This window comes from Alligator sinensis, unplaced genomic scaffold, assembly GCF_000455745.1.
Source record: "Alligator sinensis unplaced genomic scaffold, ASM45574v1 scaffold1800_1, whole genome shotgun sequence".
NCBI classification, from domain to species: Eukaryota; Metazoa; Chordata; order Crocodylia; family Alligatoridae; genus Alligator; species Alligator sinensis.
The window spans coordinates 121,992-137,937 of record NW_005843058.1 but is presented as its reverse complement, the minus strand read 5'-3'; the positions used below and the strand labels follow the sequence as shown (position 1 = coordinate 137,937).

The 15,946-nt window shown below is 49.2% G+C and overlaps 1 protein-coding gene across 1 annotated transcript in view; it reads left to right on the top strand.

Moving 5' to 3' along the window:
- The window catches only part of CLSTN3 (calsyntenin 3), a 17,792-nt gene extending 2,047 nt beyond the window's left edge, over positions 1–15,745 (top strand). Inside the window, exons 2-18 of the mRNA XM_006037048.3 lie at positions 664–786; positions 1,902–2,097; positions 2,662–2,870; positions 3,319–3,468; positions 4,327–4,512; positions 4,965–5,234; positions 5,623–5,735; positions 5,817–5,979; positions 7,067–7,123; positions 7,845–8,002; positions 8,190–8,338; positions 8,896–9,122; positions 10,294–10,464; positions 11,056–11,201; positions 11,285–11,420; positions 13,688–13,905; positions 14,004–15,745. Coding sequence (XP_006037110.1) covers positions 664–786; positions 1,902–2,097; positions 2,662–2,870; positions 3,319–3,468; positions 4,327–4,512; positions 4,965–5,234; positions 5,623–5,735; positions 5,817–5,979; positions 7,067–7,123; positions 7,845–8,002; positions 8,190–8,338; positions 8,896–9,122; positions 10,294–10,464; positions 11,056–11,201; positions 11,285–11,420; positions 13,688–13,905; positions 14,004–14,189 — 2,858 coding nt within the window. The 3' untranslated portion in view covers positions 14,190–15,745. The remainder of the gene's footprint in view (positions 1–663; positions 787–1,901; positions 2,098–2,661; positions 2,871–3,318; positions 3,469–4,326; positions 4,513–4,964; positions 5,235–5,622; positions 5,736–5,816; positions 5,980–7,066; positions 7,124–7,844; positions 8,003–8,189; positions 8,339–8,895; positions 9,123–10,293; positions 10,465–11,055; positions 11,202–11,284; positions 11,421–13,687; positions 13,906–14,003) is intronic.
- Positions 15,746–15,946: the final 201 nt, after the last annotated feature.

Sequence of the window (15,946 nt, the reverse complement as noted above, 5' to 3'; positions counted from 1 at the left end):
TTTCCCTGCCCTAGAGCCTGTGTGATAAAGATTAATTTGCTATTTCTGGGCCTGTGACATTTTTCATAGCCTCCTGCTGGCTGCTGCCTTGATGCTGAGCCTGGCTGGGCTCCAACCAATGGGATTAGCATTTTGGTCAGTGAGCGGGGACCAAGGGTATGTGGGACCTGCCCTGGAGTCAGGGATGGAAGAGCAAGGTACTTAGAGATTGGGCCATGTGCATGGAGAGAGTGGCACGATAGATATATTCATCTGGGCTCTAGTCCTTTGGAGGAGAACTAGCAGGTGTGGTAAAGTTTCTCAGAGGAAACATCCAGTGGACCCTTAAATTATGACTTTATTGAGCCAGAATCATTGATTGTCTCCTTGGAATTTGACCCCTTTTGCAGCTTGAATGTTTCTTACGCTTTTCTCTGAGCTCCTTCTTGCCTGCCACTATCTTGCTGGCAAGAAAGAGCCCAGAAGAGAATGCATAATTTGGGGTGATGACTTTTAAGAACCACAGAGACAAGGACAATTTTCAGCATGCTTCCTAGTCCACCAGCGTAAGGGTGGGTGTTCCTAGCCAGGATCTGGTGTGGTATCATGCTCTTTCTCTGACAAATCTGTCTTTGGGGCTAATAATTTCCTCTACCCCATCCCTGTACTCCAAATACCTCGCAGCAAACAAGCACAAACCCTGGATTGAAGCTGAGTACCAGGGCATTGTCATGGAAAATGATAACACCGTCTTGCTCAACCCACCACTCTTTGCCCTGGACAAGGATGCTCCGCTGCGCTATGCAGGTATGTGGGTAATGGGTTTGGGGGGAAGGAGTCAGGGAGGAGAGACTCGGGTCATCTCAGTGCTGGACCATAGCTGAAACCAGGGAGTAATAGCTTTACATCACTTCTGAACTACATCTTAGATGGAAGCCTTCAGCAAAGGGTAGAGCAGCCTTGGCCCAGTTCATTAGCCAAATCTGGGGTTCTGCAGGTGTTTTCAGCTAGGAGAAGAAATTGAGATTGAAGCCAGGAATGTCGGAAATGCAAACCTGTTGACTTACAAAGAATGCAGACAAACTCTTGTTTCCTTGGACACAATAGGACTCAGACAGGAAGGGACTATTAGCAGCTCCAAGCCCCTTTCAACAAGCCCTCCACTCTGAAAGGTCTGTCTAGGCTTTTCTCAGGATCCCATTTGCAGTTCCTGCCTAGGCTGTGTTTCATGCTTCTGCACTGCCGTGTCTCAGTTTATCTGGGAGGAGGATGCAGCACTTAAGGCTCTACCCTGGGGCTCAGGGGGCCCCAGGTTCCATTCCCTACTGCGTTGCACTTTTCCTGTGTGACCCTGGGTGAGTCTCTGTGTTTCTTTCTCTGCTCTGTTCCATCAGAGGGAGCACTGTCCTGCCTCATAAAGGTGCTGTGAGGAAAATGAATGAAAGCTTAGGAGGTGTTCAGGTGCTACAGCTGTGGAGCCTGTATAAGTATTAACAATATGTAAACCAGCCCACAGTTTATGTAGTTTGCACTAGCTGTTTACAGCTATGTCCTGTAACTGGGAAGATGCACTAGTTAAGATGCCTTCCCCCAGCAATGCCCATCACGGGCAGAACTTGTGGAGGGTGCTCTGTACCATTAATAGTACAGAGCTGAGGTAAAGAGACCCAGAGAACTAGGATTGTTCCCAAACTGGTAGAGGAGGGCATGAAAATGGAGAAGGTGATGGGGTAAAGGAAGGAGGATGTATGCAAGATGGAATGAAAAGGTGGGAGGAGAAGGGGAAAGGGAGAGAAGGAGAAGATGGAGGGACTTAGTGAGTTATAGCATGATGGTGAAGGGCTGGGTGGCAAGGGAAGAGGAGTTCTTGATCTCCTCACCAGAGTTTCTTTCTACCCCTCCATCGCTGTCCTCTGTACCAGGTGAGATCTGTGGCTTTCGGATCCATGGGTCAGGGGTGCCGTTTGAAGCTGTGATTCTAGACAAAGCCACAGGTGAGGGGTTAATCCGAGCCAAGGAGCCAGTGGACTGTGAAGCACACAAGGAGCACACATTCACCATTCAAGCATATGACTGTGGAGAGGGACCTGAGGGGACCAACACCAAGAAATCCCACAAGTGAGCCCAACTGGGGGGTTGCAACATGTTCCAGAAATCCAAGATGGAGCAGGTTACACAAAGAGAAACAAAAGTGCTGTGGAATTCCTTTCTTTCTTTGGTTGACAAGACCATCTCTGTAGCCTGGGTTTCACCCTTGTTCTCTGATGTCAGAAATTTCCAACACTTAAAGTCAGAGGACACCATGCAAGGGTGCACTGGCTGTTGATAACTGAAGGGATTAAATGGAGCCAGGCCCCTTAAAGTGAGGGACACTTAAAGATATGAGAGCTAGTGCCCTGTGCTGTTGTACAGGCAGAAAGCCCAGATTATATTGCTGTTACTGTCTCTCTTTTCCTCTCTGGAATTGGGAACTCCCTCTAGGTCTGTGGTGCTATAGAAGGACCCAGTTTCTATTTCCTGTCATTGTCTCTCATTCTGCGAAGGATAGGACCAAGGCTGGTGCAATTTAGGGAACCAGTCTTTGTGTTGCCATGTAGAAGACCTACAAGACCTAAGTTTTTTTCCAATCTGGTCTCTTGCTCCTCACTTAGTGCTGCTTATTCACCTATCTGTCCCCTCTAGGGCTACAGTCCACGTGCGGGTGAATGATGTGAATGAATTTGCTCCAGTCTTTGTGGAGAAGTTGTACCGTGTAGCAGTGACGGAGGGTAAACTGTATGACCGCATCCTGCGGGTGGAGGCCATCGATGGAGACTGCTCTCCGCAGTACAGCCAGATCTGCTACTATGAGATCCTCACCCCTAACATCCCTTTCCTGATTGACAATGATGGTGAGATCCTGCCCCTGGACTTTGTGAGACTGCAGTGCATGCCACTTCCCAGGCCCAGCCTCACACTCTCCTGGCCACCTTTGCCTGGCCTGTTTCCCCACCACGTACCTGTGCTATGTGGAACTGGATCCACTCTAGCAATCTGCCCTGGGGCAGAAACGGGAGAGATTTTGTTTCCAAAGGTGCAATTACATGCTACAGAGGAGGCATGAACACAGCACTGCATGAAGGCATGACTTTGGCTCTTCCTTGCTGTTATGATGAATCAAAAATAAGAGTGATTTTTTTTTTAAATGAAAATATTTATACTTTGTGTTTGTGTGGAGAGAACAGGAGCATTCCTCCTTCTCACTGACCTCCTCCCTTCTTTTTCTTTCTTTCTTTCTTTCTTACTTGCTCTTTGTGTGCATCTCTCTGCTCTGATAACCCCTCAGTCTCTCTTCACCAGGGAACATTGAGAACACAGAGAAGCTGCAGTACAGTGGAGAGCGCCTCTACAAATTTACAGTGACAGCTTATGACTGTGGCAAGAAACGGGCATCTGATGATGCCGAAGTGGAAATCCAAGTGAAGCCAACCTGCAAGCCCAGCTGGCAGGGTACACAGCCTCCTGTTATGCTTAACTCTGCCCTCTGCTGTTCTTCACCCTTCAACCCCTCTAACCATGGCCTCACCCCTCTCACATCTGGCTTCTCCTACCATTGTCCACCCAGTCCCTCTCCTCTTGTTCCCTCCCATCTCACACCCTAAATCTCTGCACCTACACGGTCCTTCCATCTCACCTAACTCATGCAGACCTGCATCTTAATCTGTCCTGGTGGTATAAAAACCCTAACTCCTGACCTTTTACCTTGCTTACCAAATATCTTCAGACAAATAGCTTATTGCAAATTTGAATGCATTTTCATATAGGTGCTTAAATCCAGGCACAGTCCATCAGATGCATATACCATCATCATATTACAAACCTTTTCAGTTATCAGGTCTGGTATACAGAGATGGTTGCCTGCATTATTGGTAAATTTCAAGTGTCAGGTTCCATATACGGTTTTTAAGTGCTAACCAGTTGTGAGTCATTATCTCAAGACATCCTGACTTTTTTAGATGTGCCGTGCATCCACAGGTCTGGCTGAAGTCAGTAGGAGCTAGGGTAATTCAACACTGATGAAAGTCCAGCATGAGCTGACAAAAGATGTTACAAATCCAAGGATTTTGATAGTGCAGTGCCAGAGCTATAAACACACAAAGCCCATGCTTTAATGTCTTGTGAAAACTTCCCCTTCAGTGATCCCAGCATCAGAAAACCCACTGGATGCATTAATCTTTTTTTTTTTTCAGTGTAGAAAGGCCCAATATCTGCTATTCCCAGGGAAAGATAGATGTGGCTGGTGCATGCTGGGCCTCCTGGCTTTGGAAGATCCTAAGCAGGACTGGGCTCCTTTCTTGTCCCTGACAGGCTGGAACAAGCGGATTGAGTACACTCCAGGTGCAGGAAGCCTAGCACTGTTTCCCAGCATTCACCTGGAGACCTGCGATGAGCCACTGTGGAACATCCAGGCCACAGTGGAGCTGCAGACCAACCACGTGGCCAAGGGCTGTGACCGTGACAACTACTCTGAGAAGTCACTGCGCAAACTCTGCGGTGCGTGTTGCTTCCTCACCTCGGGAAGCCAGGAGAGAACACCCTGTGCTACCCCAGCTCAACAGGAGCCACAACAACATCCAAGGCAACTTGCTCCCACCAAGGGAGCCACATGGACACAGTCCTTGTATCTTTAGTACCCCCTGCAGATACCTCTGAAGTCCCTGCCCTGGGGGAAGGTCACTGGGACCTCCCTCAATATGGAGAGGAGCTATGGGAATGGCCTCTGCATCCTGCTCTGCTGAAGGAGCCATTGGCAGCTCCTTCATTTCTTTCCCTTTCTAGTGGAGCTGGCAGCTATCCCCGACTATCCTGAGCAAAGCTACAGGGAGCCCCTGTGCATCCTCAGAAGCCCCCTGTGCACATCCCTCCTCCAGACAGATCCCATGGAGACCCTGGAGTGCCACATTCATTTGACTCCACCCATGTCTCTCTTTACTCTTCTGCGGTAGGTGCTGCCTCAGGGGAGATTGACCTGCTCCCTGTGCCCAGCCCCACAGCCAACTGGACTGCACGACTCTCTGTTCATTACAGCCAGGACAGCAGCCTCATCTACTGGTTCAATGGCAGCCAGGCAGCACAGGTGCCTATGGTCAATGGAGTGGGTGCCCACGAGGGGCTGAGTGACCATTTTACGCTGTCATTATGGTTGAAACATGCTGTGACACCTGGCAAAGGCAAGAAGGAAGAGGAGACGGTGATCTGCAGTACAGTGCGGAGTGGTGAGATATATCCCTGGGGACAAATCCCTTTCCTTTGTGGCTGACTTTCCTACCCTCCTACCCCCAGGGAACCCTGCTTCCAGAATAGACCCTCCTTCCAGCTGGGAATCTGTTCCCTGTTCTGGGCTGGAACAGACTATCCAATCCTGTGAGGGTGCTCTCCCTACACTTTCCCCTGCTAGTCAGGGTCCCATCATGAGTCCTGAGAACAATCTGTCTTGTCATGAGCACAGTGCAGGGTCACAGCAGTAGGAATGGTTTCCTCCTGGTGTGGCTGGATCCCTCTCCTCAGGCTAACCAAGCTGTCTGAGGGCCAAGATGCATTGGCTTAAAGGACTCCTCTTTAGTGAATACATCTTTCTCCATTTGCCTTGTCTTGCCTTGGCAGAGGATGGCTACTCGCACTACTCCTTGGCTGTGCATGGCTGTCGAATTGCTTTCCTCTACTGGCCGCTGCTGGAGAGTTCAAGACCTGTCAAGTTCCTCTGGAAACTGGAGCAGGTGAAAAAAGATCTACTTTCTTTTTCAGTCTCTCCCTATTTCTTCCCTTCTCTCACTGATCTGGATTTCTGTCTGTTGCAGGTTTGTGATGATGAATGGCATCATTATGCCCTCAACTTGGAGTTCCCAACAGTCACGCTCTATGTTGATGGTGTCTCCTATGACCCTGCCCTCATCCATGACAATGGCCTCATCCATCCTCCCAGGCAAGAGCCTTCACTCATGATTGGAGCCTGCTGGGCTGGTGAGTGTCTGCACTTCCCTCCCTGTGCCCCCACACCTTTCTTCCTCTTCTCTCCCTCTTTCTCTCTCTCTCTCCCCTTCCCCACCAATAAATGGAGAAAAGGGGTGGGTTGAAGGGGAAGGCTCAAAATAAACTTGTGTCTAATGCTGTGCAATTGCTAATATAATGAGAAAACTATGGCCAGCTCACAAGGCCTCCAATAGCACCAAAACCAATATAATACATTCACTCTATCAGCCCTCTCATGGGTTATCTCAGCGGTGACTCAGCCAGCCATGCCAACAGCAACCCAGTGGATAATGGCAATAAAATAATCAGCTTTTGCACATGCCCTTGGATGAATCCCATCTAAGGAATTCCTCAGTAGGAGTCCAGTTGCCGTAGCCTGTTCTTGTCTCTACTATGGGTTTATTGATATGGGCTGGTATACCATTAGGAACTGAATGGAGATGCCTCAGGTCATTTAGCAACCAGTGATTGTCAGATTGGAAAGTTTGGGCTGCAACAAACCAGGGGTCTGCTAGGTACTGGTGCCATCACTTTCTCCAGTTCCCTCACTAACTCTACAAGGTAGATTTTAGTTCCTCTGTTTCAAACCATCCAAAAATTCAGTTGCCATATAGATGATTCACAGCTGATGATACAAGCTGGGCCAGACACTTCTTGTAGTTACATTAGTCAGAAATGCTCCAGTGGCACAATGTCCTCTGGCCATGTGCAGAAACAAGAACTGACTGCCCTGTAACATCCTCTTGATCAGCATCTAGTTTTCAAAGGGATAAGCCAAGTGGCATGAGAACCTGGGTGAGGTCAATGAGAAACAAAACTGCTCAGTTCAATATTGTTGGAAGTAGGACAAATACCCCTGCTTTCACTTCCACCCCTGTCACTCAGGCACTAGGTTTAGCCTTGTTTCCTAGATTCTCTGGAACTGAAGGGCCTAGTGTTGAGCAAAATATCCCAGGGGTGTCTCTTTTTTTCCTGACTAATGCTGCCTGTTCTGAATTCTCACCCTTTCCTGACCTTGTAACTAGCCAGTTCCAGTGGGTGATGCTAAATCAATGGTATGTATGTCTTTCCTTTGCAGAGGAGAAAAACAGAGAGAAAAGCAGAGGAAATGAGAACTCCACAGATACTGTGCAAGGTATGGAATTGGAGCGAGGAGGTTCACCCGCTTCACCACACATGACTCTTATTCCCTTTTCGCATGGTGTTTGTCCCACTTGGCTCCCTTCCCTCCCCCATCTTCTCTAGAATGAAGGCCCTTGTTTTTTGGAGCCTTTTGGCTGACATATTTTATCTCTGTGGAGCATGAGAGGGCTGGTGGAAAGAACATAGTGCAGCTTGCTTTGGGGAGACTCCACTTGTTTGTTTTGTGAGAGGCAGATGTAAAATAGTGCTCACTGTTGGTCACCTGAAGTCAGTCTCCGAGCACAATGATGACAAAAGAGAATATGATGGGAGTGAGGCTGCTGCCCCTGAGACTGTCTTCAGGGAATTCTACTTTCCAAATGCCCTCACAGGGACCACAGAGAGCAAAGCAAGAGGGGCCAGGGAAACTCTCTGTCAAGGGCTCCGGCTTGGCAGACGCTTTTCTTGTTTTGTCTTCCTTAGTCTCTCCCTGTCTTGTCTGGGTTTCCCAGTCTCTCTCTCTCTCTCTCTCTCTCTTCCCCCTCCCCCTTTAACCCTTCCTTTTGGTTGTCATTGTCTTCCCATCCCACAACCCCCTTGTCTCTGTCTTCCTCCTTTCCTTTCTCTCTGTCTCCCTCATGTTCTTCCTTTCCCTCTCTTTACTCCACTCCCTCTCTTTCTCTCTGCCCCCTGTCTCTGTCTCTCATGTCCTCCTCCTGCTGTGTTTCCCTTAGGAGACCCTCTGCCGATTCATCACTACTTCCATGGTTACTTGGCTGGCTTCACCGTGCGCCCCGGCAGCCTGGAAAGCCGGGAGGTGATTGAGTGCCTCTATGCTTGCCGTGAGGGGCTTGACTACAGTGACTTTGACAGCCTTGGCAAAGGGATGAAGGTATGCTTTCCCTTCCCCAGCTTGCATGACCCTCCTCTCCCCAACCCCTACTCTGCCCTCCAGGGTTTTGCTTGCTCCTACCATGCCCCTGAATCTCCCTCTGTTCTTCCTTTGCATCTTCCTTAGCTACAAGTGTCAGTGTTCATCATGGAATACTAGGTTTTGTTCCTTCTTCTTCCCCTTATAGGTTCATGTCAACCCTTCCCAGTCCCTGCTCACTCTAGAAGGTGATGACGTGGAAACCTTCAACCATGCCATCCAGCATGTGGCTTACATGAACTCCTTGCGCTTTGCCACACCAGGAGTCCGCCCCCTCAAGCTCACCACCACAGTCAAGTGAGTGGAAAACCTCTCTTATCAGGACCTTCAGCTAGGCAGACCTGTTGGGAAGGCTGTCTTGCAGTGTTTAGATCTCTCTTGGCTGCTTGTTACGATTACAAGCAACACTTTCTGCCAAACGCTGGCTTATCATTTGGTTCCTTTTGTTGTTCTTTAGTTTCAGGTTGATGCTGTCCAGAGCACAGGGATATACTGGGGTGGAAAAAAAGAATCTGTGAACACCTGCCTTGGTGTCTTGGGGGTGGTACAGATGCCCGATCAGGGATCCTGGTTATTAGCAATACAACCCTGTTCACTCGCATTGGTCTTGCTTCCACCTGTGAAGCAGGGCTTGTGGTGATATCATGGTGCCACTCACTGCTGGGACAATTGTTTGCCCAAAACACAATGATGTGATTCCCAGAGCATGGCTGTCCAGAACACAGGGGGCTGTGGGGAAGTGATTAAAAGGTAGCTGTCATGGGATCAACCATGACTTGTGGGGGCAGCATTGAAAGGGAGAGATGCTCCCTCTAGGACAGGAAAGGCTGAGACAGGTTCCCTCCTTCTATCAGGTGCTTCAGTGAGGAGTCCTGTGTGTCCATCCCTGATGTGGAAGGCTACGTTGTGGTGCTGCAGCCTGATGCCCCCCAGATCCTGCTAAGCGGCAATGCCCACTTTGCTCGTCCTGCATCAGACTTTGAGAGCCCTGATGGAGTTGCCCTGTTCCCCAGCCTCCAGATCACCTGCTCTGTCTCTCACCAGGTGGAAGCCAAGAAGGATGAGAGCTGGCATGGCACAGGTGAGCAAGATACAAGGAAAAAATAAGTCCTGCACAAGCAGGAAGTGAGATAACATAGCAGGGAGTGAGGTTACTTAGAAATTGGGAGTGATGTTTAAAGAATGGATTATTTTGCTCAGAATTGAAAAGGTGAGGTGCTCAGAAGCAGGATGCAGTCCCTCTGAAAACAGTATGCTGGGTTCTTCTCTACAGTACCATTTTTTTCCATATTCTTCTCCCAGTTTCCTGCTTTTATCTCCTCCCACACTTTTGCCTTTCCCTTCAACAGAATCAAACACCTCACATTTTTCCTCTGCCACTCCCTACCACTGAACCCACTCAGTCTCCTCTTACTTTTCTGTAGTTCCTCTCCTGCTTCCAACATTCCCCTGCCCCACTTCATCTCCTTGTAGGTCACCCATTCCCCTGTATTTCCCAGTTTTTTCAACATCTTGCCCTCAACTTCTTCCCACAACCCTCCCAGGTTCCCTTCCTGCACATCTTTCAGTCTCCTCCTCTACTTCTGAAGTTTTCTTCTGGTTCTCACATTTCTCACTTTGCTCACCAATTCCTGTCAAACTCCCAAAGCGACAGCCATCTTTCTTGAGGGCAGCTTTGCTTTAGCTTTATTCTACATAAGAGGAATTAGTAGTCTTTGTTACTGGGGGCAATCTCACTTTCCCCATGCAGGAAGGGCTAGCTTGTCTGAGGGGAGGATGGTTTTAGTTCTCCTAAAAACAGTGGGGTATGACTAAGAGATCATTTAAAAGACTGCTGCTAGCAACGGGATTTGGGGGATACTTTGTGTCTAAGACTTGTGACACACTTGTGAGAGTCAGCAATGATGCTGTATCATCAGGACTATTAGAGGCGAGATGTGCTGTTACTAAAAATCCCCAAGGTGGCGCATTGTCAGAACACGAAGCAAGCAGAAATAGTGTAACTAAGAATAGGAAGTGACAACCTTATCAGCAAATAACAACTTTACAGACAGAAAGCGATTCCATGCACAACATGAAGCAACAGGTTGTGCTGCACAATGGCATTGTGTAGTAGAGATGTAACACGGATGAGTTCTTGTATTCAGCCAGTGTTGCATACTCTCCCCATTCTGAGCTGTCACCTTGCTTTTTTGATCTTTTTGACCCTTCACTGTCTGCCTCCTTCACCCTGTCCCTTCTGTCCATCTCAGTGACCGACACACGCATGTCAGATGAGATTGTGCACAACCTGGACGGCTGTGAGATCTCACTGGTGGGAGACGACCTGGACCCAGAGAGGGAGTTCCTGCTTCTGGATGGGTCCACCCTACAGCAGCGGGGTTTGGATCTCATCAACACTTCTGCCTACCTCACCATTGCAGGTAAACCTTGGGCAGGACTTCTGCCTCTACCTCCTCCCTTTCCTGTCAAACACTGCTGGGACAATTGTTTCCCACATGTTAGTGAGGGAAAAGTCTCCGCATAGCTCTTGAGTGCAGAGTAGGGTGTCCTCATTCTTGGGTGCCTGAATGATGTATGCTTTGAGGCGATGACATCCCAGATTCAAGGAACTAGAGTATGCTCAATGAGCTCCTTCCTTTTGACTTAGTTTCACTTTATTCTTCTTAGTTTTCACTTTCCCTTTGTGGTTTGCATCTCAGAAGCCAGCAGTGTTCTGCTTCATCTTCCTGGGTTTTGCTTGATCTTGCTGGTTGTGTGTAGGTGGGATTCCTAGTATGGATTAGGAACCTGATGGCCACTGCTAATCCATCCTCTCCAGGAGCATTTCTAACAGCTGCCAGGGGTTTCACAGGGCTTTCAGGGAAGAGCCACCCCTAAGCAGCTTCCTTTTCCAAGCCTTTCTTTAGACTCCCCCACAGCTCTTAGACTCAACAGGAGTGCATCAATAGGAGCTGTGGCATTTGGAAGTGGGAACTCCTTTGCCCCAGACCTGACTCTTTTCTGACTCCCAGGTGTGGAGAGCATTGCAGTGTATGAGGAGATCCTCCACCAGGTCTCATATCACATTCGCCATGGCGCTGCCCTCTATGAAAGAAAATTCCGCCTTTCCTGCACGGAGATGAATGGGCGCTACTCCAGCAATGAGTTTACTGTTGAGGTACAAGGGCTCTGTGCGTGCACATGTGGGAGAGCTGTGTTACAGTGAGTATGAAGACCAATTCCTCTCTTGTCCTCCCACAGGTGAATGTCCTGCACAACATGAACTGGGCTGCTCATCCGAACCACATCCTCAGCTCTCAGCAGCTCATGCACCGAGGTCACCATCTACCCCCAGAGCTATCTGGGCACAGTTTGGCCAATGTCCACCGCAACTCCAGTATGTAACCCTGCTGCTGCCTTGCAAGGGCCTCCAAGCAGAATTGCTCAGACACCTGCATCTTCATGCTGACCCCAGAGCTAGGAGACACTGCATTGCAGGAAATGGCATGGATCAAGGGTTGGCAGCTTATAGCCCATGGAGCCATTTGATTTGGCCTGTGGACATAAGGCTTTGGTGGTGTAAGGCAATGGGGTTTTTGGCAGCAGTGGCTTGCCCATGCCGCCTGACACCTACTCACCTCCCCACCCCTGACCTGAATTGGGTCAATCCAGCCCACAGTCTTAAAAGGTTGCCAACTGCTGATATAGATGGCTTATTAGGGGTGGGCTCTCTTTGAAATCAGCATTAGCCCTAGCACCTCAGAGTGGTCCTATAGTAGAGCTGGGCTCCTGATGAAACATGAAACCAACATACTGGGTGGTTCTTTGGCACCAGTCCCTTGGGTCAGGCTATTAATTCTGAAATCCTGGTAAAACTCTGTATCTGGAAGCCAGAAAGAATATCCCTAAGTTTCACCCCAGCCCTACAGTTTCAGGTATGCAGATCGCTCTCTCTGGCTCCTTATCCCACCCTGTTATTTTTGAGCAGCCCAAACCAGAAATGTCTGCATTTGAATTTTGGGTGAAGCAATCCCCACACTGTCATTGTGCCCATGTGTGTGGAGAAGGGGTCAGCAACCTGGTCTGCAGAGCCAGTGGATTTGACACATGGAGCAGAGGGTTTGGTAGCAGGGGGCCTTGTCATTTAGATTCACCAGCACTGCACTATGGTTGGGTGAAAGGGAGCTTTGCCCTGGCAGTGCTGCAGCTGGGTGGCAGGGAGATGCAACACGAAGCAGTAGTGGCAGTAGCAGGGTCCTAGCACCAGCCCATCTCAAACTTGAGCTAGGCCAAAGCATTGCTGATGGCTGGTGTAGAGCACTTGGAAGCTTTTACCTGCCAGAAACAAAGAAAAGCAGAGTTGTGGGCTGATGCTGCCACATTTTGTGTGACCTAGAAAGCTGCATATTAACACAGATCCTGAGACACAGCATAGTGTGGGTGCTAGAAACCAAAGAGCAGAATCAAGGCTGAGGCTGCTCAGAAACAACCACTGGGACTAGGTAGTCATCAGTAAGAATGAGGAAACAGTTCCATGAGCAAGGGGGCTGCAGAGATGGTGGCTGTGGCTTCCACAGGGGGAGCTGGTGGAGGCAAGGAGGAATGGGTTGGAAAGCAAATCAGTGACCCATCAGATATACCCCATCTACTTTATCCTTGCTTTCCATTGGCAGTGTGGCACAAAGCCAGACCATTTGACCACTGGAGGATTCCCCTTGCATTAAGGAGTCACGGGAAGGGACATGGAACTGCCAGAGTGGCCCCTGCATTAATCCCAGCCCTTGGCTGGGCTGTCCATGTTCCTGGTCCTGTAACTGCTCTACAGGGGTGGGGACAGCTGCTACAAGACTGCCCCAGTTTGTACTCTTCCTGTCTTCAAACTATCTCTGTAGTGCCTCTGTCCACAGCACAAAGGTAGTTTTAGCTTTACCTTTGCCCCTCCCTCCTTCAGGTGAGTGCAGCGGAGCCAGATTGGAGAACCGGCCTTTAAGTTGGTAATAGTGGATGGAGTGAGTCAGCAGAGTTTCAGTAAAGGACTCTGCGGGTCAGGACAGAAACCAAAGAGGCAGGGAAATTGGGGTAAGGCTGAGAGGGCCCATGAGAAAGCCAAAGCTTATCTGTGCAGAGGCTGTGGAAGGAACTAAGGACCATTGCAAGCCTCTCCAGCTTCAAGAACAAAACATGTTATTTTAAGCTTGCCTTTAATACACTTTTATATAGAACCATCTTTCACCTACCCTTACACTCCCTTTCCCCATAAAAAGCTAAACCCTGCAAAAACAATGCTTCATGGCATGCATTTCTTCCCCAAGGGAGAGGATGAAAAAACAAACACCAGGTGCCAGGTGAATTGCAACTTTTTGAGGCACTAGGAGGTGTTCATGAGGGTTGGTGGTCATGCACTGTAGGACCCCAAAAGGAACCAGACAGCAGGCTCAGCACATACATTATCCAGGGGTAGCTAGCAAGGATGGGATGCTGGGTAGGAAGCCCAGGACTGGCCCTGCAGAAAGGCAAGGAAGAGCCAAGTCCAAATTCTTGCCCTGAGAACTTCCACAAGCCTCCCTGATGGCCTTGGCTTCTTAAGCCTAAACTTAAGGCAGGCTGGGAACATGTGTTTACTTGATACCTGTAACGTGTTGCTTGTCTGCCTTTCTCCCACAGTGGTCCCCAGTGCTGCCACTATCATCATTGTGGTGTGTGTGGGCTTCTTGGCACTCATGGTAATCCTGGGCATCCTACGTATCCACTCTCTGCATCGCCGGGGGGTTGGACACGAGGCCCCAGGGGCCGCCACAGGGGGCCAGATGGGAGCCAGCACCAAGGAAAGTGATATGTTCTGGGATGACTCATCCCTCACCATCATTGTCAACCCCATGGAGGTGAGAAGGGGAACAGAGATGGGAGGGAGGGCTGGCATCTGAGTGGAGACTGAAGCTCTAGTGCCCTTCACTCACCCTCATGAATGATCTCTTTGCAGTCATACCAGAGCTGCCAGGAGAGGACAGCAGACAGCAGGGAGGCCAAAGTCAGCGAAGGAGCAATGAAAGATGATGATGATGACGAGGACGACAGCAGCGATTCAGATACACCTGACACCCCAGGCACTGACGATGCAGATGACCGGCGCACCATGGGCAAAAGAGACGTGCCCCACTGTTACTAGGGGCCCTGCAGTGGAGGGAGAAGGGGAGGAGGATGCTAACCGGGTGGATTCCCCCAACTTACAGCCTAGCGGGGAAGTGACAGCTTCTCTTGAGTCTTTCCCACTGTCCTTTTAACCTTGCCCTTATGCATATTTTCTCCCGTTGTTTTTCATCTCCCTGCCCTACTTTTCCCTCTTCCTTGGCCATTTTCCCTGGGGGCACAGAGCCCAGCAAAAGGCACTTAGACCTTCCCACACTTGTGGCCCCCTCTTCCTGTGTGCCACTCCCCAGAAAGGCAGGCTGGGACAGGGGAACTCTGAGCCTGCACTTTGATTCCAGGAAGGAACAGAGGGGAGAGATGCACTAGGGAAGAGATGCCCAATAGAAGTGGCTGACTGAGCGGAATCTGTCACAACCCCTGTGTATTATATATATTGTATATTTTTTCAATGTTGTTGTTCAAGGATTATTCTTGTTTGACGCACAACCCTCCCCGCTCTGCCAAAAAACACAAAAACCCAGCCCTCCCCAAACTCCCAAGCCAACCCTGCAGCTTGTGTCGCTTTGTAAAATTGTCAATAAACCTAAAACAAACAAGTGAAGGACAGAGGAGGGAATGAAGCAGATTTTAAAATAAAAGGATTTAAAATAAAACAGCCATGGCCTCTGGTTCTTCTTTGGGAGAGAGGAAGCAGAGAGGGTGCTTCAGGGTAGCTTAGTCTCTCACAGCCTGGCCTGCCAGGCAAAAGGACATGATTTTCAGTTCTTTCAAATTAGCACATTCCAGGGCTATTTGCCTCCCTCAGCTGAGGTCACCCACTCAGTCAAAACAGGTCTTGATTGTCAAGAATCTGGCCCTGGTACAGAAAGCCTGGGGTGCTGGGAAAAGATCAGTCTAAAACAGTTCAAATACTTTAAAATACAGTCATTTTTCTGTAAGAAAAACCCTTTCTTTACACTCAGTGCATTAATTTTAAAAAATCCTTATCTCGACTCCCTGTATTCGCTATGAGTGGGTCATTCACAGGCACAAGGATCCCAGGTCACAGTTACTGGCCCTAGTGTCACCATGCCTCTTGGGGGGAATAGCAGAGAGGATGCTGCAGGTCCTTCCCTCCCCATGTTCCAGAACAGATCCAAGCAAGACAATGGACAAAGGAACACAAGCTGCCAGCAGTTTTCCCAGAGCAGGCTGTCCCCTTCTCAGCCCAAAGCCTCTCTTACTCCCCCCATCGTCTCCTGCAGTAATGAGGAAGGGGGTGCTGGGTTAACTGCTCAGCTGCTCAATAGTTTTGTGGGGAGAGAAAAGGGAATGGCCATCTTTAATCCTCTAGAGTTTATGGATGCTGCCTGCTGATTACCTGAATGGAGGACTGTGCCATGGGATGCATAATCTGTCAATTAAACTTGAAGAGCTCCTTGAAAATGGACAATACAGAATCTTAAGAGTCTACAGAGACCCCAGGGATGGAAAAAGACCTCTGCCTGGTGCAGGATTTCACTCAGATTACATTCCTCTCCCCATCATTTGCTACATGTCCAGCCACACCCATCAGGGCCAAGCATTAGCCCCAAGAGTAGTGGAGCTCCTAGGTTCATTATTTATACTTGTGTATTTTCTTCTGTCTCTTAAAGCTGTATGATTTTGTACTTTGCACTTTGAGCCCCCTGCTGTGCACAGTCTGGCATATTCATTGACACCTTGGAGCACAGATAAGTTAGTGTCCCTGTTGAGAAACCCCGGAGGCAGCACAATGCCCAGTGGAGTTAAAGACAC